At 35.6% G+C, this 27579-nt stretch overlaps 1 protein-coding gene across 2 annotated transcripts in view; it reads right to left on the bottom strand.

Annotated features, from left to right (window-relative positions):
* The window catches only part of LOC113507794 (cyclin-dependent kinase 14), a 67402-nt gene that overhangs the window by 28616 nt on the left and 11207 nt on the right, over positions 1 to 27579 (bottom strand). For both annotated transcript variants that reach the window (XM_026890719.1, XM_026890720.1), the window contains exon 2: positions 15959 to 16045. In XM_026890719.1, coding sequence (XP_026746520.1) covers positions 15959 to 16045 — 87 coding nt within the window. The remainder of the gene's footprint in view (positions 1 to 15958; positions 16046 to 27579) is intronic.

The following is a 27579-nucleotide window of genomic DNA, read 5'->3' as shown; positions in this document are numbered from 1 at the left end:
GAATGAAAATATGAAAGTCAAGTAACTTAGGTATGTAGAGTAAAGGATTCCATAGTGCGACGTCTAAACGGATTTTGCAAGCCAAAAGCACAAGACCAAAACCAGAAACATGAGAACCAGAAATTATTGTATCGGGAGAACATATTTCCTATGAAAACAGAAACAGTTTAGTTTATTATAAGGTTTCTAAATATAAATTAAACGTATTACTATGTAGTGCAGGTTAAGAAAAATACAAGCATAACAACGTAAACATGAGCAAGAACAAGTTGGAAACGATTTTAGCCTTAGCTATACCTATAACGAGCAAGACGGCTTTCCGCGAGAGATTACATTTTTACTTGGTTTAATATTAAGATGAGAGTTCCTGCAATATTCTGCGGCGCACATTATTTTATAATATCCAAGCGCAGGCCAGCTACCTGCCTGCATTTTCTAGTAATAAAAATGTCTGTATTTTATTTGTATGACGTGTTTTCACGTAGCCGTATTAATAAAGTATAAATTATTTAATTCAATAGAAATGCATTGTTATTGTAAATTAACTAAGTAGACAATATTCGGAAAGTTTTTCGTGTCTAAAACTGCTAATGAAGAAAATAAACGTAACGTAAATGTTCCGTACCTGAAATGATAATTTTTTGTTTTAGGTAATGAGTAGTTGGCCCCAAATTGAGTGTTTAGAGTTTTCGTTAAAAATTACAGATAAAACAACGATAGCCAGTTCAACATTAATTTTATGAAAGAACTAACATTAATTATTATTAACAACAAAATATTAGTTTAGGTCTTAACCAGTGATCTGCACAGTATGAGTAGGGTCGTCTTCGTGTTTATGAAGAGACATTTTGATCACATTAATTATGTACTTTCCACGATACCACATTGTAATTTAAATTTAAGGTACCGCACAGATAAACATCCAAACATATTACATCACAGTGCGTTAGTAATTGAAACGATGAAAAATATTAAACTTGTCGAAATACATAAAAATGTAATTAGTACCTACCACTATAAAATTATTTATCACTAGTGAAGAGTGCTTAACGTTTATGTAAACAAACGTAATATTTAATTGTTATTAGATAAGCAGATACTTAAAGTAAATGGTACTTTGTTCAGATTAGAAGACAATAAACAGCTAGTTATTTGTTTCAGGGACATCGTTTTCAAATGAAATAAATTTTTTGAAACTTCGATTCCGTTACCCGGTCTGGAAGTCCAAATTGATAAGGGTTGAAGACGCTAACTTGTGGTCAGCCAGGCATTCAATAGTGACGAAAGGAGGGAGGATGGCCGGATATTTTAATCCAATCCTACGTTTCGCTTTGTCTTAATCTCAAAGTGCCTCAAAATCTTTAATACACAAATTATTTCCAACGAAATTTCTAAGTAGGCGTATAATTAATTAAAGAAGGCCAGCGTATCCTTGTTTCTGAATAAACAACGTACATAGGAACGAAAGCGCGTTCCTAATTCTAAATTAAACACCCAGACGGAAAATTAACAACTCCATTTCAATTATCTTACGTTTAACAAAGTTGTATAACGTTTAAGGTCTAAATATAATAACAATAACGAAACAAAGGCATCTAGTATTTTCACGGGTCAGGGCGTTGGAAAATGTTAACGAAATTAGCTCAGACGTTTAAAGGCTTGTGGCATCACAATTGGGTGGCACAAAAAGGCGAGGGCGACATTTCGCGCGCTTTCCTCGTCAACGACGATGTAGGTCGGGCCAACTACTAGACTAGACCTGTTTGCCTCACTTTATCTGGAGTGTGACGGCTCATTTACCATCTTTACGAATATTCTCCCATAACTAAGACGTGAGCAGAATGAGCATATATTGTAATAGCTGTTGCCCGCGACTTCGTCTCCGTGGGTAGAAGATATAAGTTATGATTTAGGTATACCCGCCCGATTCTTTTTTCACATTTTCCATTGTATCTTAGCTCCTATTAGTCGCAGCGATATATGATGGGTTTATAGCTTAAAGCCTTCCTTGATGAATGATCTATTCAACACAAAAAGAATTTTTCAATTTGTACCAGTAGTTCCGGAGATTAGCGCGTTCAAACAAACAAACAAACAAACTCTTCAGCTTTATATATTAGTATAGAGTGTAGATACGTTCATAAAAATGCTTATCTTTTAAAAAAAATACTCTAGATAACCACTCTTGTTGGGAGCAAACGGAATACGCAAACATTATGTTCATGAAAATAACCAATACTTATGTAGTTCTAGCAATGCGAAACAATCATCGCTACGTTAGTTGGCATTGCAATATAAATGGAAAGTTTAATAGCTCTCGATAGTTTTTCTCTTTCCTATGCATTCATTCGAATGGTTTCCAATTGACCCGAGACATTTGTTACGGGAAAGTGAATCGATTGAAAGTTGGTTTGTTGCATTTTATTACTCGAATTAAAATACATTTTATAGAGGTATTGTTTGACGCTAGCAAACAGGGCTAGGCTATAATACTAAAGGTCTAATAAATAAAGACGATTTTGGCACTCGAGGTTTAACTACGAATGCCATTTTTATGACTAAAGTATCTTCTAATAAAAAAATAAAAATTTTATATTTGCTTGTATATGCAAAACATAATAAGTATCCTAAGTCTTTTGACCCTTACACAAAATTTTGTCCATTCTATCTTCCCCTTTTGAAATGTGCTCCCTGTGCAATTGCGAAGAAGCCCTAAAGAACCCTTCTACGGTTGCGTCTATTCGATAAGATTGGGGCTATTCACAAAATAAGCGTCAACAAACAACAATAATACGACAAAGTAAATGTTGAACGATAAAAAAGTCAATTGGGAGTTAGTTCCTCGTGTTAGGGTAACAGCGATAAGAGGATTGCATAACGTTTTGTTTGCGGTCATTACGGTCGGTATGAATTATAGATAAAGGGTATGGGTGAACGTAGAGCGTATAAAATGTATGCTTAGTATGACCACGTTCCCATAGGACGGCGGCCGTGCGCTAATACATCAATTAATTCAGCTTTATTATATGGTCATACGGTTTTGCATGAGCTGAATTTATATATAAGTTTATAAATTTTGGCTGCAATTGAATATCCTTAAAATTGTATTTACATCGTTGCCAAAATTTCATGCATTACATAAATAAAAGTGGACCAAGTATGCAGCCCCGAGGCATCCCTCAAGTAGCTTGTGGCAATACTAAAATCCATTACGTAATGTGGCCGACCTATTTCCCAGGAAGGGCGGGGGACCCAATGCCGCAGACGAAAAGGTTAAACTTCACACAAACGCTTCCCTTACGCCTATAAACGACCGACGAGGCTTATCTAGCACAAGTGTGAGTTTGGGCGAGCGAGCAAATTTACAAGGGAGCCATATTATTACCATAATTAAATTTCATGTAGCCAAATGTTCATGTAGATGAAACTGTATGTTAAAATGAACATTAAAGTTGTGATTTAATGTTAAACATAAGGGAATAACGAGATGAATCCGGAAACAGTACCATCTGTTGAAACGGGGTATTAAGACTTAAATTGCATTAAATTCCACGGATAAATTTGCTTTGTATGACCAACCAAAAGCATACGAATTTCTGTTTTATTTATTTTGGAAGTGGTAGTATTGTTTAAAGAAACATCAAATACCTACTGTTTCCGTCTGCCAATATACAAATATTAATTATATGAAGATTTTACAATGTCTAGGTAATCTAATTGGATTGTACTTACAACATTTGTAACATAGTAATATCGACTGAACAAAAGGTCAGGTTAACGTGCGTGGCAAATGGTCGTATAAAAGGTAAATTATTGTTTAATGTAACACATTCGTTCTGATTAGCCCTATTTTTAGTTTCCATACTCTTTTCCCGATGGACTAGGAAACGTGAAGCACTATAATCGTAATACTAGTGATTTTCGACTACACTTGTCATGTGGTATGGGTCGTTTTACCAATTGTAACCATATGGATATTACCTCAGTATCGTTTAATATTATTACAGTGATGTTTGTACACACGCTCTATTGATTCAGAAACTTGTCTCCTTGATATTCATATCTAGGATTCTTGCATTTTGCTTATGGAACTGCTCTGCTGTATAGTGTATGTGTAATATAAACTATTTGGATGAAATTTTCATTAAGAAAAATACTTCTTAACAAGTTTCCTACTCATTATTTTTTTTCATAAAGCTTTAGTCATAAATCTTGATCATACTATCAAATGCAACTACGTAACCTTCTTTCACGTCATATTTTTACAGCTTAACACGAGACCACCTTCAGTCAGTAATTAACAAACTAATTTGTTGAGAGAAAGACGGTTAATGACATGCGTGACAACAATTATAGTCGGTGTCAAGAAACTAATAAAGTTTCCCTAGAAAGAGACGCGTAAGAAGTCAGGGACAGACATTAACCCGGGTGTAAACAATTCAGGCCAAACAATCAGTTTGATAATGGGAGGCCCACTTGGTGCAAACGGCCGCTATGGCCGAAGCAGACGAGAATGACTCACTAAATTAAAACGCATTGACACGCGGGTTCAGCGCTCACAGACTTAACGAGTCACATTTAATCAGAGACCAGCTTATAACCATAGGTTTAAGAGAGTAACTAATGTAACAGCATCGTTAAAATTATAATTTAAAGCACTTTTGCCCGATCTTGAGGATTTGCCAAACGAACTAAAGTTAAACGTGGAAGTAGAAAAGTACGTTGAACTCGATACAGCGTTATTGACGCATCGAATCTTGATCGTAGCAAAGGGTAACTATTTGTAGAAATAATACTTAGAAGGAATAAATCAAGCAACGATAATTTAAGAGAGAATTAAGTTATGGATGCAATAAATTTGCCGGCCGGCGGCGATCATTTAGCAATTGCGCTTTGTTATCTTACGAGAAAATAACAAGATATAAGTAGGTATTCAACGTGTAGCCTGTTACTCAATTTATGTGTTAAGTATTACAAACGATTACTCATATCTGCTAACAATATTTAGAGAACGAATAAGGAAAATGAAATCGAAGAGAAATAAAAAAAAGTTATGAAATGCGTGCAGCAACGTGGACACCAATCGTCAAAAATGATGTCAGTGCATCGAACCCTACACACAAGACATTACAAGGTGCTTACGTAATAACCGACAGTTGAGCAACAGACAATTGAGTCAATAAAAACGAAAACACTCTCAAGTGGGCAAGTATCACTATTAATGTAGCATTAGGGACGAAACCACTCTACGGCAATTGTAGGGAATTGAAGATGTCGTAACGCATTGTACTTTTACAAGAAAATTAACAAGTTGAACTATCGTGAAAGCTAAAAAACAAAAACTATAGCAGACGCCTTTACAAAAGTATTTGAATAGGTTGAAGACAATAGGGCGGAGGTCGACAAAAGCCCGTTCGTCCAGGCTTCGCGGTTGTGGATGCAGGGGACACAATACAGTTCCTGTGCGGTCGAGTGACTCAATATACCCGCATATTGTGATATAATAACCGAAGAACTATTACGACATTTGTAAAACATTTCCGTTTTAAATTTTATAGTCTTGAAACGGAATAGTTGATTGGGAAATTAATTAAAACGGTTATCGAAAACAATTTAACCGTCGCCGATGTAATAAACAGTGTTTAAGGAAACATCTTAGATTGCAAATGCTGGAAATAGAAGCAATCTGATACAGGGTGTCAAGGAACTAATAATGCGAGACGGTGTCAGGTCGGCCGGCGAGGGCGACGTGGCTGCGTCAGGCACGTAGGGCAAATAACTATTATCAATAGCCCGCGCGGAAGTCAGCTATCAATCAATGACCAGATAATAATGGAGATGTTGAACCCCCTCGGTGACGCGTTCCGGATGCTGACTACTCGATATTTAGACAAATTCATTAAGTATCGATATTAACAGGAGATATCGTACGATAAATTGATACAGTGATCGTTCTCATTCATTTTTGTCATGTTTTAGTTTTTAACTCGGCAAAAGATAAAAAAAGTAATGGCAGGCGATTTGTCACTGGGCATGAAAGGTCGACTGCACCGCGTGCCAAGTATTTAATGCCGATCTTTAACTAAGAATCAGAATACGAAATGCAAAAGGCCGGTCGTACTGTTACAATTGAAATAAGTTCATATATTTTACATAATTAATTCTGAACAGTTAGCCGCTGTCAACGGCAGGCTACGAAGAACAACGAAGACGCCGTTTATGGTGGCGGCCGGTCTAGCGCACGGCTGATTCACGACTCCGAAGGTCGCTCCCACTACAAAGCTTCCGTTATTACTCAGTGGGCTGAACACGTTCCGAACCACAGAATCACGCCTTGACAAACCGACAACTACAATAGATGCGCTTGTATGTAAGTTTTAAATATAGGAAGCAAGAGATGTTTAATGCCCCGTGCGTGATCGAATTGGACCATAAAATAAGCATTCAATTTGTTATGTTGCATGATTTAAATAATGTAATGCAATGCGAAGTATCATTTGCTTCCTGGCGGATTTCGGAGGTTAATCGTTCAGTTCGCTCAAATACAGCAAAAAGAAACAGTAATATTTTTGACGTATGGTCGTAACAGTTTTATTGCAGAATGTACCTATAATATATTTGTTGTTTCTTTACCGATAGTGAATAACGCTGAGTATTCAATATATGGCGTCGACGTAGCGTAGGTGGATGCCGATGGAGCCTTACGTTACGTAACAAACGTGATTCATACGTGGTTCGTGTCGCTTAGTTTTATTGTGCGATATGTAAGTATTTATGACAATATAAATGTTACGGCGTTTATTCTAGCGAGTTTACAAACATGAATGATAATACAAAAACAGTTGGGTTAAAAAAGATACTGTACCATATTTTATTTTATTTTATGCATTGCTATTAATTAATTAATAGATTAAGGAGATGATCTCAGATTCTGCGGTTTCTTAACTTTATGCAAAATATTCATAAACTTATTCCTAATTAAAATAAAAGTCTGCTGTCAAAAAAATCTAAAAATTGTGTAAATAGTTAAACACTGCAAAAGAGTCGGTGAGTCAATGATTAAATACTGTAAATAAACAAAATAGAATATTGTTAAACTGTATCAGCATAGGAAATAACCAGCGACAAACAGAAAACATTGTCTACAGAGCAACTACCCAGTAACAATAGGTAAACAATTAGTAACTCCCGTAAACACTATGAAACTGCCAGTTATACTATGTAATAATGTTTTTACAGTAAATATTATTTACATACGGTAAGCACAATATACAGACGAGTTATTTGGTTAGACTCTACACAACACGCGACAGTTTCCATGCCAGAATTTGTATTATGTTGTGTTCAAACAACAAATGGTGTTCACACGTATGTAAAGCTCTGGTGAATACTGAACATGGATTTTAAAAGCGCCAATATGGTATTTTTCTCTTTTTTGCTTACGAACTGCGGATTAAGGTGACAGGAAGGGGGTAAAATAAAATGACAGCCCAGCGTTAAAATAAAATAATAAAAGCATGTAATGACGCATTGTATGTACTGTATTGGGTACACACACGAGATGTAGGTACTCCTCGGTAATAGTGAGATAATTTCGGTAGCAATTAATATGTAGCATTGTTTTGGTACCTTTTTAAATAATAGTAAATTTATAAAATAATAATACAATTATGTAACTCAAATACCAGCATGTTTTAAACACATTTTCCGTCCCTATCTTAGGCACAACAAATAACACTGCATAACACAACATAAATCATTTGGAACCGCTCGGATTGTACGCGAGCGTGTAGCGTGTCGCCATATTTTCATTACATTTCGATAACATTCATCAACAATGGTTTGGTTATCAACCAGAGAACGAACTGATTGCATTCCGCGAAACTGCTCTGTCTAACGCGTGTTACAATGCTGTTTGTATTATCGTAATGTCTGTTCCGCCTGTTTAGGGTACAGCTGATTGGATCTGAAATGCTTAATGACTTACAGCGTAATTGTAACATAATCTTCACGTTTAGAGACCCATCAAGTTCTGCAATTTTAATAAAGCCGTAAAATGAGTTTTTATAAAGGCTATATTACTCTACAAATAAGTTTTATGTATGAAATAAATTTCACAAGTAGGCATAGATCACGCATCGCGGGTTCGATCTTCGCGTAGAGCAAAATGAATGTTAGGTAACAAGTTAAAAGACGACCCATGGAGGCCAGGTTACTGAAAGGATTATAAAAAATAATTAATTAAAGAACCCCTTGTATAATCACATTAATCACCAATACCGTGACATTACCTTAAAATGATAATGAATTCGTTTTAGTAATATAATTAGTAACGGTTTAACTTAACGATAATGCTATCCCGATACGGGAAAATTGGGACCATCAGGCTTAACAAGACAGGTTAATGAAAAATGCTAAGTAAATGGAAATAAATTTACATAACCTAGCAGGATGGAACCGTATTACGTCTAACAGGGTAACGTATTGACGTGAGACATACATAATAATATTACTGGCACCCAAAACATTTATGTAAAGGTTAGGCACTAGGGAGCAAAGTACCGTCGGCCTAATGTGACTACACTACAAATAAGAAGAAAAGGTTCACTGCATTGAAAGATGGAAAAGATAATATATTATACTCCGACAAGAAACTTAGAAAAATAATGCATTAATTTTGGCGAGTAGAGGCTTTTGGAGAGGCAAAGGAAAATATGTAATTTGTACACATGAAAAAGCATTATTTAAGGTTATATTGCCGTAACCAAAATTTGTATGAAAACCTTATTATAACTTTTCCATCTAAAAAATATTTCCATCTCTCATTTATTTCATCCTAGATCTCCTTTCCGTCCCCCCAATTTAACTTTCCAAAACATCAAATCAAATCGTATCAATCAAACATTACAATCGACTAGTCCTTCTATCCTTAACTGTACTACATACAAACCAAAACAAATTCGTACTTGAATAGCCGAACCATCAACTTCCTGCGTCACGTCACCGTGTTAGTTCATCCGTGTCACTGCTCTATACCTACCATACTATGTACTGATAAGGGAGGACCGAGGACCATTAACCATGTATCAGCGAATACATCAGTGATCTATTATAAGATTATTTTTGAAGCCGAATTTTAAATAGTTTTGACATGTTAATTAGTTGACTTATTTGTGGGACAATGGATTGCATCCATTGATGGAACAGGTTATGATGTACACGTTTGGTTATGCTATACATATTTCTGACCTTAAAAAGGTTAATGAATCTCACCAGCAGACTTAAAACGTAATTTAGCGCAAATTTCACTTAGTTCAAACCAAGGTAATAATATTACAATAATCAAGAACATTAAAAGTGGGATAATATACAGAAACGAAATCAGTTCAGAACATATACTCTATATTGTCATGACGGCAAAAATAAATAATATGAAACGATTAGTCGCACATAATATGGATTTATTATATTAATTTCAGAAAGAAAATCTAATTGTGGATAATAACCGCCAGTCTAATGTCTAAACCAAAAGGGTACAGAACACGACGAGAATTTCAGTTAATGTAAATTTATTTGTTTTAAATAAGTACCGAATAAACGACGAAAGCCAGGCAGCTACGGGTTATTTGAAATATCAGATACCATCGCTAGTATGTCAATAGTAGTTGAGCAACTGCCAAATAAAGTAATAGAGTGATACACAGTAAAGCAATAATTAACTAATAGCTGACTGACGACCCACTTCCATTTGTTTTTGGAACAGACGATACTCAGTAAATTACATTTAACGCTTCACTAAATGACAAGCTACAAAGTGGCTACGATTTACTTATTACACAAAAAAATCTTGTTTACATTATCGTCTCCCACATTCTGATGAATGCAAACAAATCCAAACCTGGGTTTGATATCCACGAGCGCGTTAAGCATTAACGTCGATATTATATTCATAGCTGCCGCATTTAAGCATTGACCGCAAAATTTGGTTATCCAATAAATACGTTAAGGAAAATATTATCAATGCATAATATACAGTTACAGAATAATGAATGCTGATAAGTTGAGTAAACACAAGAATTTTAATGACTATCCTTTTAGATAACACAATAATTGGAATCAATGGAACTTGACATGAATGACTACCTAAATGTTCTCGTAAACACAATGACTAAATTCGACCGAAAATGTATATTGTATGATTACTTATCTGTGTTAAGTCGCACAACGACCCGAGTTTAACCATATTTGTGTATTAACAGCTGTTTTAAATACACGGTAATATTTTTGTTTACCTGCCCCATATAATCCGCAACATGAATATTAAGTGGCAGAACATTTAAAACTTTTTAAGCACTCCTCAACACAATCATGATAAATACGGCGAAAGACAAAATTTTCAGGATATTTTTACTAGAGTTTACTTAAAAAAGAAAGCAGTGGAAACATTCAAATATTAGCCAAACAAATCATGATATTATCCAAGATACCTTTATTATTTTCATACAGATTCTTCGCGATATTAAAATCTCAAGGGGCCAAGCGGCCCTTTGAGGAAAACGACTTCATATTTAGAAAAGGCCAAAGCAATGTTACGGCTCGCGGAAAAACAAAAACAGATCGTGTCAAGAAAACATTGCCGGCTATTAATCTACGTTAACCTCGAATATATGACAAATACTCGACGTCGTGGTTAAGAAAATAGATTTTCGTTGACACAGCATTAGAAAATATAAGCTCAGTCGAATAATCTTAGGATATTATACTCAAAGCATCTGAACTACTTTATTTTCTTCACAAAATAAAATTTTGTATCGTAAGAAAACAACTTTACTGGCGTTTCAGACTATATTATTCGTAACCAGAAAAGGGAAGACATTAACATAATGGGCTGCATTCCTCTATACTCTGGAATAATCGTAAAAGCAACAAAGGGATCGTAAAACGAGATCAATAGAAAGAGGTAAGGTGCATCTAACTATACTAAGTATGGCAGTAGCTGAAGTCTAAAAATAAAAGGAGTGTTTCATAACAAGGTTTCAATACGATATCGGTTTAATGATCACATACTTGTGTAACACTAGAAGACATCGCACGGCTTCGCTTGGGAATTCCCAAGCAAAAGGCAAGTTTTCCAACTCGTGTCGGATATTCTTAATAAGTCTACATATTACGTTAACCAGTAGAATAGGGGGTGTTCAGTTTGGTATGGCTCATGTATGAAGTAGGCAAGCACAAACTATTGGAAATAGTTTCCATAAGAATTGAATTGTTAGTCCCATAGTTAAGTGAATTGTTTATATCATCAATGCTAATGTGTATCGGCATCAGTATAAATAAATCAGTAGTACAGGGTTTGACTTTTCAAGTTCTGAATAAAATACAAGCTCTTTTTACGCATTTTATTTAGTCACTGCTTCTAAATACCTACTTTCGACTCATGTTTATTACTCATAAATTTTGTCAATAACAAGCTAGTCTTGAAGGTAAACAGTCATTCATTACCACAAATGATTTCGTTTGTCGTGAAGCAATACGCGTCTGTAGCAATGCGATTAGACACAGCATTAACCAAGATGACTGACACACGGAGATTAGCTGGCCTGCCCTATTCGGCTTTCAATACATAGCGATAGACGTCTAAGATGACTAATTCCCATGATTAATCCTCTATTTATATCCGTATTGTTGATTAATGATGTGGATTACATTAAAGGGCTTGTTGTTTTATGATTAACATAAGATCAAAGTGGTGAATTCGATCGTTATTGTGAGCTGACATGGTATGATATAAATACAGGGCATACCAGATCTCGAAATACAAAATTTTTACGACCAACGCTTCTAGAAAGTTCTACGACCAAGAATAGTGATGGAGAATTCAATGCTATTTTAGTATCGAAAATACGTACCCATTATTCAACGTAAAGTAACGCATCTCAGGAATAGAGCGTGAACTTATGCCTACAGTGTATGAGTGCGATGCAGTGCCTTGACAGGTTGTAATTCTGCATTATACTGGCACGGATTATGTAAAGTGAGTGTACATGTACAGTTATAAGTATAGGTGCAAACGATCGAATCGAATTACCGCACGAAGGCATGTTCAAATGGCGTGTGGGTGAACGAAGATGTTTATTTGCAGCGAGCAAGATTGCATGCGAGCATCTAAGACAGTCGCCCACTCTCATGATGCCAGCCTGCAGCCATATACAGTAATAATTATATACTCTTATGTGCTCAGGTATTCATCTATGCGGAAATACTATCACAATAAACCTCATTGGTCGAACTGCGCTTCGTCGGTTTTATACAAAGTTCAATCAATGAACTGTAACATTTGAATTGGTCGTGTGTCGGTATATTAATTGTGTTTATAAATTTAATGGTCAAAGGGTCAATAGTTTGTGTTTTCGAGCGATTCTTTCAAATTGTGTCAAACCATTTTGTAGAGTTAATAACCATACTTGGACTTAATACAATTTAACACTTTTGTTGATCAATATTCAATAATATTTGGTTAATACCCATACAATTGGAACAAAACAATCTCGCATGCAATAATACTACTTCGACATAATCCTATTACAAAAAGGAGCGCCTAACCTTAGACATAATTAGATCAGTAGATTCTGTCTATTTACGTCTGCTCTCAACGTTGTTTATGTTATTCTTAAACGAAAAAACAATAACACGTCATAGAACTATAAATAGACATTATTGTGTGCGATAATTAACTCAAACTGATCGCTCGATCACGAGTAATGTTCATGACTAAATATACTAAGTACCATGTAATTGTACGACTCCATGTCATTAAGAGTTATTTTTAACAATGTCCAAAATTACCCGCTAATTAAATCGTCACTCGTTCATATTTACGTGAGCACGTATTAACGATGACATTTAGCGCCATTCAAAAGATGTTTTTAGCAGGTGTTAAAAAATGTATTTTCGCATTTCAGTTACAATTTTTCCACTAATCAAATACTGAGTAGGAGAGTCAATTAATGTGATAAAATCAAGGTCTAATAGTGTCTACAGTCATTGTTTTAGAGTTTATTTTCCGAAAATATTGCGTAATAACTAAACGCTTGACTTAGTAGCAAGAGTGACATGTCGCACGACTCTTACGACACGTTATTGTGAACCGAGCGTCGCGGTAACACGGGTGCAAGGCACGATTTCGTCTATAAACAACAAAGCAAAAGGTACCTATTCAAATAGGACACGTAATGAGGTAACCAAACGCCAGTGCGAGAGATGTCACCCTCCGTATCTAATCCAAGCTCTATAAATAAGTAAAAAAATCTGTTCTAATCTGAACTAGAGTAGCGCTCGCTTGTAAATCCACTGAACCGGCACTGATACGATTTTACGGGGAATACCTGGGGAACGCGGGGTGCTATATAAATAGTATGTGTAGTATGGTAACAACATTAAATTAATGATACATTTGCCTTTGAAAGGAGCCCATTAAATGAAGATCGATAGATTCATATCAAAGATTACTAATCAAATCGACGCAAGAATAATTAATGATTCAATTGCAAATTTCATTGACATGGCGAATCGCGAACATTCAAGGCGTTCTATTTCCATCTTACAGGTTCAAGTAGAAGTATGTTAATAGATTCAATCAGTGCGATGAATGTTTGACATCATACAAAAGTTAAACACGTTACGCTGGTAACACTAGCCTGTTAGTTGTCAGCAGGTGGCGGTAAGTGCCATCGATCGATACAGCCGAGCTTACAAACTTTTTAATTAACTTGTCGAACAGCAGAATTTATCGGTACAATTGGTTGGTTGTAGTTGAGAACTATCATGGAGTTAACGACGCAATGTAATTGAAATAAAAATACTCTAATAGTTGTTTGCAATTACATAGGAGGTTGGTTGAAGAGGATTCGTGGAGACTGGACAATATAAATTATATACTTGTTTCTGAGAAGGTAGGATATAATTATATATACTAGGTACGATTTAACTTTACATACTTTTTGAATACGTGATAATAAGAAACAGCGACAAGGAAACCAATACATAATCCATTCCGGAAAAAAATCTTTCCCTTACAAATTTTGGGAAGTAAATTACTTTCTCAGAAAAAAAAATGTCTAATATGTCCAGATACAGTAAAAACAAATAACTACAGAAACAAGTTTCTTAAAGATATTTCAGACATAATCCCTCTCTTGATAAAGCATATCAATAATATTCTATTTTAGTATCCAACAACGCTAAATCGGATGGTTACTATTTAGATAACAATCTAGATCAAAGATGTAAGTCACTCGTGGCGTGTTATTTATATTAAATCTAATAAATTCGTTTGACATTCGCTCACTAATAGGCTATGTAAACATGTTTTCGTCTTTGTACTCCTTTATGTTTTCGCCTTTGTACTTCCAATAGAATTTCGATTATCATGTCCGGCCTAAATAAAGCGCTAATCAATGTGGTGCGAAATCTATGGATTTTTATGATACACAAGTCTTGCAGATAAGCTCTATTCATTTTTATTTAATCTGCATTACTTTGATACAGGAGATTGTAACGTTAATTGAATTATTATTAATACAAGCTACTACATACGTTTAATGAACTTTGTTTATTACGTAGTTAATGATTAAGTGCGATTTAGGCATATAAAGTGTGTATAAAAATCCCTGACCGAACCTTAGAGACTTAAGAGACGTGTTAAAAAAAGAAAATTTAGGTCTACATATAACGTTTTCACATCAAAATATGTGTATTTCTTTAGCACTGCATTAACGACAAATATTAGGTAGGAAGGAACCCTGAATTTTGGGAAATTTCCCTTTACTAAAAAGACTCAATTTTAGGTATGTTACGATTTTTTAGATTCAGTGCTGCCATAAGTCGGACAGGGTTTTTAATACATTTGAATAGATGACGTAAACACAAGTACCTACATAAAAGTAGAACTACTATAGACACATAGCGAAAGGCACATAAATATTAAGAACGGTCCAAGTCTTTCAATTCAATCCATCGGTTTTATATGAAATAGGCACTTGATATAAAATATGAACGCCCACTGATGTAGAAACGAGTCGGATATTGGCGGACGATTCCGAAATATCCAGCTTTAGGAAGTGAAGATCTTTTCGTGTGAATGGGCCAATATTAATACGATATAGTGCCACTAGAAATATGGATTGAACACTGAGTGATACGTTGAGATCTGTACTAATATAATAAAATTGTAGTTTGTCTTGACGTACATATTTATCTCTAACAATAGTAAGATTTCGAAAAATATATTTGTATTTGATAGCCCATTTCTCTAAGAATAATCTTCATTATCTTTTTCTAAATTCATGTATTGTTACATCTCCAACTAATATTCAGACGTTTGAAACAGTTCACAATTCACTAGTTTTGTGTTAAAAGGAAACATATCACGACATTGAACAGAAATGCAACACGCTGTAATTTATGCTCTGATAATTCCAAGAATTTCTGCACATTTGATAAACGTGACCTCAAAAGAATCCTGGCCTGAGTCACAACGACCTCAGAATGCAGTTTGTAATATAGGATCGTTAATGATATTAAGATAAAACCAAAGTAGCTTCATTTTAATTAAAGAACTTTTACAAGGTCTTTGTTAAGTAATTAAAAGATATTTCATAAAGTTTTCTTTTAAAACTTAGATGATTCAGGCATATAAGTTGTAACAATTTCTAAATGCAACGCCTGTCATCTGATATCTCAATAAATAAATGCATAGACTTATTAAATACATCGGGTAAGCAGACTTAGCAATTATTATTCATTCGAGGAGAATATTTAATTTGACCAATTAACACAATGACAGTACTGGGTCGGCGGTGTAACACTAAATAACTTGAAACCCAAGTCATGAACAAGAAACTTAACAGAATAAAGGGAATATTTGTATTTCAATTAAATAAGGATATTCAATACTTACATAATCTACCGAAACTAAGGGAGAGGCGCTTTCTGAGCTTTTGCATTTTGCTCATAGCGCCGCCCCTTTTTTCTCTCATTGTCACGCCTGTGAACAAATAAAAAAAACATATTAATTAGGTGAATGCGAAACAAAAGAACATAACAAAACGCCTTATTACGATTAAGAGTTATTATATTAAAGAAAGAGGATAGAGTCTGCATCAAGAGTACGAGTGAGTCATGACATTCAAACATAAATTGCGAAAAAGGCTAGTGGAGCGTGTTCATGGAGAACCTTGAGAATTTGATCACAAAACAGGCCTTCAGTTGTAAATACAAAGCTACTAGCTTTTTGTATACTAATAAATACGGATTGTTAGTCGCATAAAGACGAATAATTCCGTTTAAAATACTCGATGATTGCAGGCAATTACTATAATTAGATAAACCGTTGATTTCAGATTACGTAAGCAACACAGAGTCGATTTGCATCAATCTCATACAAATTGAGAATTAAACTACGACCGTTAGTTGTGGTGTATTAATTAACATCATAATTGCAAGGGACTTAATATAATAAGCATGAATAGCATGGGCTAGGGTTGTCATAAGATTTCGGAATCGAAACTGTTGGTTATTCGAAATAAAAATCAACGGAACACGTACAACAAGGTAAATACCGAGATTCCTAACCGAAACGTATCATAGGCACAGTAATTATAGAATAATTTCATTTTTAGTTCTTCAAATGAAAAGCACATTATGTAAAACTATTGAAGACGTCGAAAATAAATCAAATCCGCAACCATAACTCATAATAATTACTCATAAAATATCCGAAACTGCATGTATAACATCCCTAAATCACATGAGTGCGGGGATAGCGGTTAATTACTCAAGTTATAAGTCGCAGTCACGGCACTTCTCCACTTACATGAGCGACCAACGGCACTCGCCTAACTCGCGTCGCGTGAGCTAAAATTCCACGTTCTAATTAACTTAAGTTGCCTGGCCTCTAAGATGCTGTGTGAATCATACGTTTCTCTTTATTTATATGCTTTAGACTTGCTACTAAAAAACGTAGAGCTAGACTATGACTTATTATTGACGAATATGACTTATTTCGACAAATTAAACTACGACAAACGTATTCGTATAATTTTGCTTTAATTGAAGTTAACAATTCTTAGAGCAGGCAGCAGTGATGTTTAGCTTAAATTATATGCCCATTGAAATAGAGCACCAAAATGGAATGCTACGGTGGTTAAATATTGCCGAGTATTTATTTTATTTGCAAACTAGTACGCCCTGTTTCGATGTCTGACCTGTCATAGATAACGTCATAATAGTAACAATCGCTGCCCGAGAGACTAAACTAAAAAATACTATAAAATTTCAAACAAAATAAAAGGTAGTAGTAGTTATTTGCGTGCAATGAATTACGTGTTTCATTCTACGAATGAGTAAGACTGTAGTAAAGTTAATTAACTTATGTTGCGAAGAATACAATAAATCAGTCGAAGAAAAAGTAATTAAATCGCAGTATGACTCATCAATAACAATAATAGTCGTAATAACGATACATTTTATCAACAGTTATTTATTACTGTTCAAGAAGGTCGCTAAATCTACTTGGCATAGATAAAAATCTTCATTTTAAATACTATAAAAATTGATTCACCAATTCGGGAACCACGGCGCAAAATCTGCTTCTATATCGCATAACACAGGTAGTCACATTAATCTTATAACATCCTCCGTTTCGCAATAGCAGTTATAACACGTCTATATCAGACGTATACGTATGCCTACGCAGTTGAAATTTCATGAACGTCTAATCGATCACACGACAGAAGAAGCGATTACGGCACGATCAATGCACCGAGTTCAAAGACGTCGTTATCTCACAATTTCATGACATATACTACGAAATTACACTGTTAGTGTCGCGAACCGGTGAACTTTTCACAGACGTAGATGTTTTCTTTGTAATCATAGGTCGCGTGTTCATTGATACATTGCCAAGAGCGGCGACGACGGACGCCGCACCTTCGACGCGACTGTGTCCGTCCTCTTTAACAACTTTGTCAACAACTTTATTCTTTATATTTTAAACGAACATAACGCAGAGCACTAGACGAAAGACAATACAATTTATAAAAAATTGGATATTTAATAACCAAATTAGAGTAATGACAAACATAAAAGTAAATTAAGCGCAATATGTACGTCACTCAATGTAGCGTGACATGATCAGCACGAGTTATTAAAATTACAATCGTAAACTTTACACCGAGGAATTCTATCTGGTTTCCTTCAGTGTGTTGGCTCCGGCCCAGAGACGAGTCCAGGCCGCAGTCCGCAGTCATTGAGCTTTATAGTTTATCAAATATTTCAGTCGAGCTGCTCTCCCTGCACTGACCTAGAAAGCGAAATACTGCTTCACGAACACCGAGGTATTATCACAACGATGTCCGCGTTGTAGTCAACGACATAGACCAATTTTATGAAGCTGGCAAATGGAAAACTTTATAGGTCCACTTGGATTTCCAATTTATTGAGCATGCTGCTTGCTATCTTTATAGTGAAAACGGATTTAATAGCCCATATAAATCACCGTGATATTACTCTTTTAGAGACAACAAATAGCTAGTTAGATAATTCCTCTAGAGAGTTGGAAATATATTTATTGTCGCAATGTTTGTACATGTAGGAACACAAGTTTTACCTGTCCGACAACATGGGCAAACTGTGTTGAGTGTGTAGGTTTGGTGGAGCTGTGAGATTGTTATGCCATGTTGATACATGTCTGTGTTATGTGCCGATAAGGCTTAGTATTGTTTGACGTATGGGGTTAAATTCGGCGTCACCGTGTCAGTCAACAGCCCTGCGCTACAGGCTGTTCAAACATGACCACCTTGGACAAACATCACGATGTCAACGCTATCTAATCTGGAAAGCGTCAGGAACAATATGAACAGCGTGGCCAACATACATTACTAATATATTATGTTACATCACGCAGACGTGCTTGCTGGCCACGTGCAATCATAAAATGTATGTAATTACCATACCTAGCGAATCAATCGGTAAACGTTAAGCATTCGCCATTATATAAAGATGTATTCAATTTAGTTATTTAAACGACATTTATTAATGCAAAACGATCACATAACTTTGCAGAAAAAACTGACTCATCATAGATATAAGTAGAAAAAATAACCATGAAAAATAATCAGCATTAATGTCGCATATCAATTAACCTGAACATTTTACCTGCTAATGAAAGTCGTTATTATGTTGAAAGCTTGTCGTTAACGTAGAAGCAAAATTCATTTATGAGCGAATTAACGATTCATAAAATAGCCGCAACGAAGCACACTACTTTGCCGCAACATCCTGGGAGGAATTCGGCCGGGAGTAGGTTTAGCATACCAATAAATAAGCTTCCAACGATGATTAAGTTAGTCTTGTAAGGAAATAACGTAGATTCACTACTCACGTCAATGCAATCGCGCCCGGGAAATTCTTAGAAGGATTATGTTTCTCAGCCTGAAGGAAGTATATGACGGTAAGTTGTGTTTACATAGGCCTGTCATAAAGTTTGTTACGGCTGAGCAAAATATATTTCTCTGAAAAGGGAATGGGGCTTCGACATGTGACAATATGTCTATGTTCGTGACACAGGTCTAAAGAAGGATTTTTGCAAAGGATGGTTTGAGCGATGAGGCATCGGATGTAGAGTGGTCCGAGTAGGTCGCACTATTACATATTTTCGCTTTACGTAAGTGGCAAAGAAATCAGTAAATAGATGAAATGAACTAATAACAGTTCCGCATGCCGGGACTGTCCAATGAACTCATTCCCGACGCCCACGCCCTGTCGTCCACGCCCGCATTACTGCGCGACAAATATCAGAATAGCCCCTACAGATATAAATTTTATTTCCGTGAATATAGCGTACTTTATTCGTTTTAATAAATACACTGAAAATGTATCTAACACTTATCTGCCCGATTATAATTACAATTATCATAATTTATGTGAAATTGCAAAAACGGAACTGAAATTAAATGTGTGACCAGCGTCACGTATTCATAGAAGAATAAATGATGATATCATCTGTAAAATATTTTCATGGGCTCTACAATGTTCTCTGAATGAGCAGTTATCATTTTGATAAAAACCAACGCAACTAAATAAGAAAATTGTGTTGAATTGGAGACGGATGCGTGGGCACTCGCCCACACGTAGACCTTACATTTTTATTCACAATAGAGTATTACAACACAAAATACACTAAACTACAGCCGTCCTAACACCTTTGGCATTGACAGCACCTTTATTTTAAGACAGTAAGATCATTTTACATACGATTGAACCTCACTTACATAGAAAGTAACGCTAACAAACGTTAGACCGTCGGACGTCCGATAGCACACATTGATTCACATTCAATATCAGTGATAAGTTAAAATGTTTGTGCAGGCTTATATCATAGATAACAGGACGGACATATCTATCCCTTATCAATTTACTGTTAGTCCGTCAGTATTTATTTTTTACTTTCCCTAGAACGCAGCCAAAAGTTCATTGCACTGTTTCAAAATGTTTATTGAGCGTCACTCATTTGATTTGACTTTGCTCTATTCACTAAATCATCTGCCTGAATTTAGAGTGGCCGAGATGAAGATAGATTTACTTCTAAATGAATATTGAAAAACTACCAGTCTTAACCATTTCACAATTTATGTATACTATTGTCTTTATAAAGGATGCACCATTTCATGCTTGCGATTGACACGATAACATTATAGATATCAAGAGCATTTATTTATAAACAAACATGTATAAGTCAGTTAGTTTTTGCTATCAATAGAGCATAATAACCTAATTTACGTGGTATGCAGCAATAGAGGCTGAGTAAAGTGAAGCCAGCGAGTGTGACAAAACGCGACGGGTTATCGTGGTCGGCGGCGGCGTGCGAAAGTCGTTCGTCGACCTTGCCGAGAGCGTCGCGGGCCGCGGAGTGCCGGTGCACCGCGCCGCCACGACACCCGCCGCGTGCCATTCCGCCTACTGCATACAACACAAACTCAACACAGACAGCACACTGCCCAACGCCTGCGCAACACTACGTTATCCAAACGCAAAATAAACATTATCCTAAAACAACAAAAACGTGTTTCATAACAACGATGATTGATATGTAAACCGAACCTAAAAATAAATGTAATCTATTATCGAAGAACCTGTACAACAAATATGTGTCTACACGCCTCTAATCGAAATATTTAATGACGTTACGACACGAACAAGTGAACTCGATCAATCATCTACTGAACCGCTATTCTCACATAATGACTAGGTACATGCTTCTGTTTACAGCAATTACTGAGTTAACCATGACAATAACTCAGTGCCTCAGTCGATCAGGAAACGTTTGTATGAAAAAGAATTAACTGTAACACTAAGCAGCGGGCCTTGAATAAGAACTTGTAATAAATCAAGTTATTTATAAACGTGATAAATTACTAGGACTATAAATTTAAAGCCAAAACGGAGGGAGAAAACTATTTATAATATAAACATCTTTTTGCCATCGGTTCGCTTGCAGTATTTCTAAACGGCAGAATTTAAAAATAAACAGTTACGTGCTTAAATTTGGGGATGCATTAACTACCATAATTTATGGAGTTCCAAATCTTTAGCTACCGAAAAGTGTAAAGTGTCATGCGTCTCGAACGAATACTTCGGAGTGCAAAACATATAAAACCACAAATGAACGACATCAAGTCACGAAAATACACTGCCACGTCTTATAAAAGAATCAGCCAATACCCAGATGAGAAAGAATTAACCAAAATAAAACTAAAACAGCAAGTTTATTTACGATATAATTACATAAGTGCAGATAAATAGTAAAATATTGTGACAGGGCAAGCGCCAGTAATGCAGTAGTTGAATCAGCGTTTGAACAGAAGCCAAGTTATTCAGTAGGAGAAACGTAGAAAATATAATACAATAACCATATTACCAAAACTCAAAACAGTACTCACATTCCTCGGATATTTAGGTAGACTATGATTTATCTGAACGAACCCCATTAACGAATCTAAAATGCAATAGCAGCAGGATGCAAAACACGTTTCCAAGTGAAATTTTGAGACAAAATTATTAAAGGAAGGAAATCATATTGTTCATGTCCCTGTCCTGCATATAACTACGTAACAATTGCTTTCGTTTTATCCTTAATTTAGCACATCACGGTAAGACCTATGGGAATTAAACAAACCACACCAAAATCCCGTAATGAATACAATTACAATTATTTAAATGCAATTACAACAAACAATAAACATAACGAAAATATTATATTATCCATATTTATTTCAGTGTGTATTTTAACTGAAAAGAATGGGACGGAAATATTTGTTGCTGATGATGACAGTTACAGAATTTCTGATGAACAAGTCTTTGTAACAGAAGAGGAAAATGAAAGAAACACTATAAGAATGGAGATGGTCTGACAATACAGATTCTTGCGTGGGTCAAATCTAGGTCTTGAAGATATCTTGCAACAGTTATTTTTAAGCGATGACTCAAGCAGTCGGCATTCGGAATATCGTAACATTGATGGACCCATGACTCATGACTTAGAAACACACTGATGATTCCCTTCAATCACTGCACGAATTTGTTTATACTTCTAACATTAGTCATTGTATATACAACACGTTTACATAAATATACTTCTTCGATAATATCGATAGGCGCTTTTAACGTTTACGGGTACGAAGGTCACTATCACAATTATAACGGAAATATAAATGGAAGTTGTTTGTTAAATGTTAGGATTTCTTATGACGGATGTGTACACAGCTAAGTTTAATATAATGAGCATTTCATTTCTGGTTGTATCTATAAAGATTACTAGTCACTGACCAGAGGTGTAGGCAGCTTTGTTTCTAAGTGACTATTATAACCGAGACAGCAACAAATAACTCGACTCTTCATAGAAGAATATGATAATAGTACAAATACAATTGTTATTAGCTCACATAACAGGTAAATGCTCTTTATTCTTTCTCCGTAGTCTCACAAATTGTTTTAATAACATACAGATAAATATAATCTTTGCTCTTTACACAGGAAATTACACTTGAACTATTAAGAGGTGAGACAATATCTTCTATAATAATAGTGTGGTTGGACAATAAAATACCTCCATTGTAATCTAAGTGAAAAACAATCTCAAAATACACGTTTGCACATATTTCATTTTCATATTTGCTCGTTGAATCTGTTATGTCTCATACAATAAAGCGTTGGTACTTCTCAAACATTCAGGCATTTCGGCCTATTCGCTGGAATTAAACTGACCAAACCACAATAGAAAAGGGTAATAAAAACAACATAGAAACAATATTGTCATTCATAAATCTATACAGCACGCCATTAGGGCAAGGTGACAACCGTACAATAGAGGGACGATAAAATGAAACGACCCATTCTTGCGGAGACCATAACTATAATAGAAGATGGAGAAAAAACACAATACAGTGCGAATGAACCAAATCGGTACGTCGGACGTTACGTCAAATACGTTTGAAGAATATTAATTCGATTCGATTTTAATTTCCGATTGCGTTGCAGGTGTTTCGGTGCCTCACATTTCATTAAATTTAAATCGACTACCGCACTACAATCGTTACCTGATAAGAATTGCTTAAAGAATATGCTAATATTCAAACAGAGTAGAATTTACATGGTCAACGACCGCGTGCGGAACTTATATTATCTCTTCAACACCAAAAATCTTTGATAAACGATATCAGTGTAACACAAACATGAAAAAACCGACGACAACAAGCCATGACTTCACATATTGTTATTTTAAGCGTTACTTAGCAATTCAGGTCATTCCATATCGCAAATACTTTACACAAACACACAATGATGAAGATAAATGTATTCGTACGGCAAGTTAAGCGGGATCTAGATCGGTAACTTTATCTTACAAAGGGGTCCATTGAGGCGCGGGTGCACAAGCCGCGACCTCGAACCTGTGACTCTGTACACAATGCTAACAATTGTAATGTAAATGCGAATTGAACCCGTTGTGCCACTCGTATTCTGGTACCGATTGTTGTTGATGTTCGCACCGCATGAGAACGCTACACCACGTGGAAAATGACGTTAGGCCTCGTGAATTGTAGATGTACAGAATACGGACAAATTGCTACCGTTATTTTCTTTGTTCATGTGGAAACTGAACTCCGACACATTATGCTGTTATACTGTTTAAAGATTCAGCAGTAAGTGGGAAAATTGTGCTCTAGTCTCTGTGAATAATGGTCATGGGAGGAGGAAATAACTAAATCACTATAGAAATGGCATACATCGCGTGACAAGAAGACATTAAAATATGACATCAAATTATTTTTTATTTCCATGTGGGTCAATGTCGTGAATACACCTACATGCTAACCTGAACTTTTTTTGCATAAAGAGTACTGACTCCTTTCTAGAATCCTATACTTTCATAATTCTCATCATCATGCTAATGAACTCAATAATTGATCTCATGCAGTATAATGTATAAGTTTTTCATTAATTCCCAGATCAGCATTGAATGAAAGTCACGGTGAAATCGAAAAGCAATTCTTTTCTTGTCTTGAATAATAAAAAGAAAGACCAACACGCTTGAATATTAAAGCGTGCTCGTAATTCCATAAATACAAACAAGTGGAAAATATTTTTAAATCTGATATTATTTTCAGACGGGATTATAAAGCCCGACAAATGCATGTTGGAGAAAGTAACCAATGGGTTTCGGCTTTCAGTATAAATCTGTTATATGTTTTTTTAAGCTTTTATTAAGTTTTCAACTACGTTTTACTCTTACGAATAATTATAAGAAAGGTAAATGTTGTTGGGGATGTCCCGACAGGAATTAAGACAAAAGCAAATATAATTAAAGTCGGGTTTTAAAAAATATCATATAACACAAACACACTGATTGTTGATAAAATTATCAGAGATTATTCCGTACGAGTTCGTAAAAATGGTATTTCAAATGTTAAAATAAAGTGAAGAGAGAATGAACACGAAAGTCAAGAAAGCGAAACAAAGTACACATTTACTGACGTTATTCGAGATCATTAATTAACACGCGAGCATTATGATAGGCGACGCTCTTTATTAGCTGTTACTAAGGCTGAATCTCTATAAAAACATTCCCGAGATTTACTTACTACCAAGATAAGATAGCTACAACTCAACTACTACGCTTCGTTATCTTAATTGTGATGACATTATATAATATTTAGAGCGTTAAAAGTCGTTTACTTAACCTAAAAATGTCAATGAGAGTACACAAACTCCGTTCACAAGTCATATGTTGTAGTCATGGAGAAGATAAAATATTCATGTCAAAGACGTCGACGATGCCGGAAAGCAAACAGATGAACATGAAGGTTGGTCATGAAATACGCAATTTGATCTAAGGGAATGACTATAAAAAAAAACATGTATAGTGATTTTAAACCCATGAGAATCTAGGAAATATCCTTAACTCTGCGCTAAAGGAGCATGAATAAACTCATCTCAATATGCAACCTAGTAACGCCGCAGGAGCTAAACGGATTTAAATGCAAATTTTCACAAAGAAATACTCTGGATTACCATAATGGTATGATTTTTATCCGAGAAAATTGTGAACTTTTACAAGCAAAGCCGCAACCGCAGCCAGTATACAATAAAGCCGTTAGATATACACAAGCTTATTAACAAATCACGATGTAGAAACATTACGTTGATTTACAGCACAATCTTAGCTTGTCTCTGTTCGTGCGCTATCTCAAATGCAACGTACATTCGAACGAGCCGATTTCGTGACTGTAGCAGATATAAAGTATATTAATGCAAGTGGTACAATAGTTTCCATATCATTGTCGGTTGCCGGCGGGCTCGCCGAGGCGTGGTCAAGTCGACGCGCTGCGTGCCCACCCAACCGTTCTGCGTTCTCCCTACAGAACTATGGGATTATTGCGTTTAGAAATCCACGGCGAATTTCTTATTTCTTGTAAACGCCTCTTTAATGTTCGCGTGCTTTCGACGTTTTTGTCAGTTCCGTCGACCTTCTTGTGGTAATTAATAATTGTTATGATTAGTAGAAATCAAAAAGGTATTAAATTATCTACGAGAATGAAGTACAGAACAATTAAACAAGGCTAAAAAGTAAAACAAATACTATTTTATTACTCCTACTTGGAACCCGCAATCGAAATAAAACAAAGGCGTACATACAAGAATCGACCCTACTTTACATAAACCACGTAAAGCCAAGGTTATGAGACGCCAAAATAGTCGGGGACGTAACGCAATGGACTAGTGTAGGGACATTTCAATAAATGGTTTCAACATTATGTTGTTACATGAACCGCACTTCTGTTTCAAGTGGGAGGTAGCAACACTTTTAATGTTTCTAAAGTAAAGTACACAATTAATATTTGTACATATACTTCAGAAATACCGTAAATATTTTTCTCTTCCTTTTCGATTGTAATGAGCCGAGTATTGTGGTAAACATAAAACTAACTGTACATCGTATGAAACATGAGTCTGAGTTTTTGCCGTCTTGAAAATTGCCTATAATTGTTTCTAACAACTTCCTAGAGTAACGTAAACGCGTGTCACGGACAAACGAACTACAAGAACCTGTGTATTTATACCTCAGAACAACCACGCATGGCGGTTTGCGACCTTCCAAGGTCCAATGATATGAACATTTAAAATCTAACGTCCGAAACGTGTTTGGGCCAGTTACCGAAACGTATACGATTCAGATATTTAAAACAAAGGTATTTCATTGAATCGATTTTTTAGTATTCAGAGAAGCTGCTTCAATTGAATGCATTTTTTTTTGCACGCGGTTGTCATACCTTTTTATACCACATTATTCCATAAACGTTTTTCAAAGGTGCACGTGGTTTGTTTTAAATTTGACTACGTCTCATATGACTTCACGTGTTTTTTTTATAAATTCTCAGGCTACAGCACGTTACTTCAATAATCGAAGAAGCCATTCCTTTATTTCTTCGACTTATTGAACCTCCTTCGCGGAATTTGGTTCTACGTGACTATCCTTGCAAAACAAAACGTAGACAACATTCAAAATAACGTAAACGAAAAACTGGAATGGAATATAAACAAAAGCGCTCTTTGCGACAAACTGTCAAAGCTTACGACACATGTGGCGAATGCAACTGTGCAAGTTCTTATTAACGGCCGGCATAGCGATGGTAAAAACTAGTCGTGGCGGGAACTCGGTCCAAGGTGGCGGCCACTGGGAACGCCATGCGACAATCTTAACAAACTGGTGATTATTAGGTGTCTTAGCCGGCTCCATACCTCGCAACCGCTGTGTAATAGAAAACTTAGTTTTGCGATATTAGTCGGAAGCGCATTGCAGTAACATTAAAGTTTATCTCCTGAGAATTTCTTGGTACACGAAGAAAGGATAAATTATTGTACAAAACTGTTTGTTTACCTGCGCGCTCTACACTATTTCAACACAGGCTTTGATTTCTTATGTAACAAATTTTTGTATGTTTTTCCAGAAATCACTTATCCAGA

Source organism: Trichoplusia ni, unplaced genomic scaffold (genome assembly GCF_003590095.1).
Source record: "Trichoplusia ni isolate ovarian cell line Hi5 unplaced genomic scaffold, tn1 tig00003150, whole genome shotgun sequence".
Lineage (NCBI taxonomy): Eukaryota > Metazoa > Arthropoda > Insecta > Lepidoptera > Noctuidae > Trichoplusia > Trichoplusia ni.
This window is presented reverse-complemented; position numbering and strand designations above follow the sequence as displayed.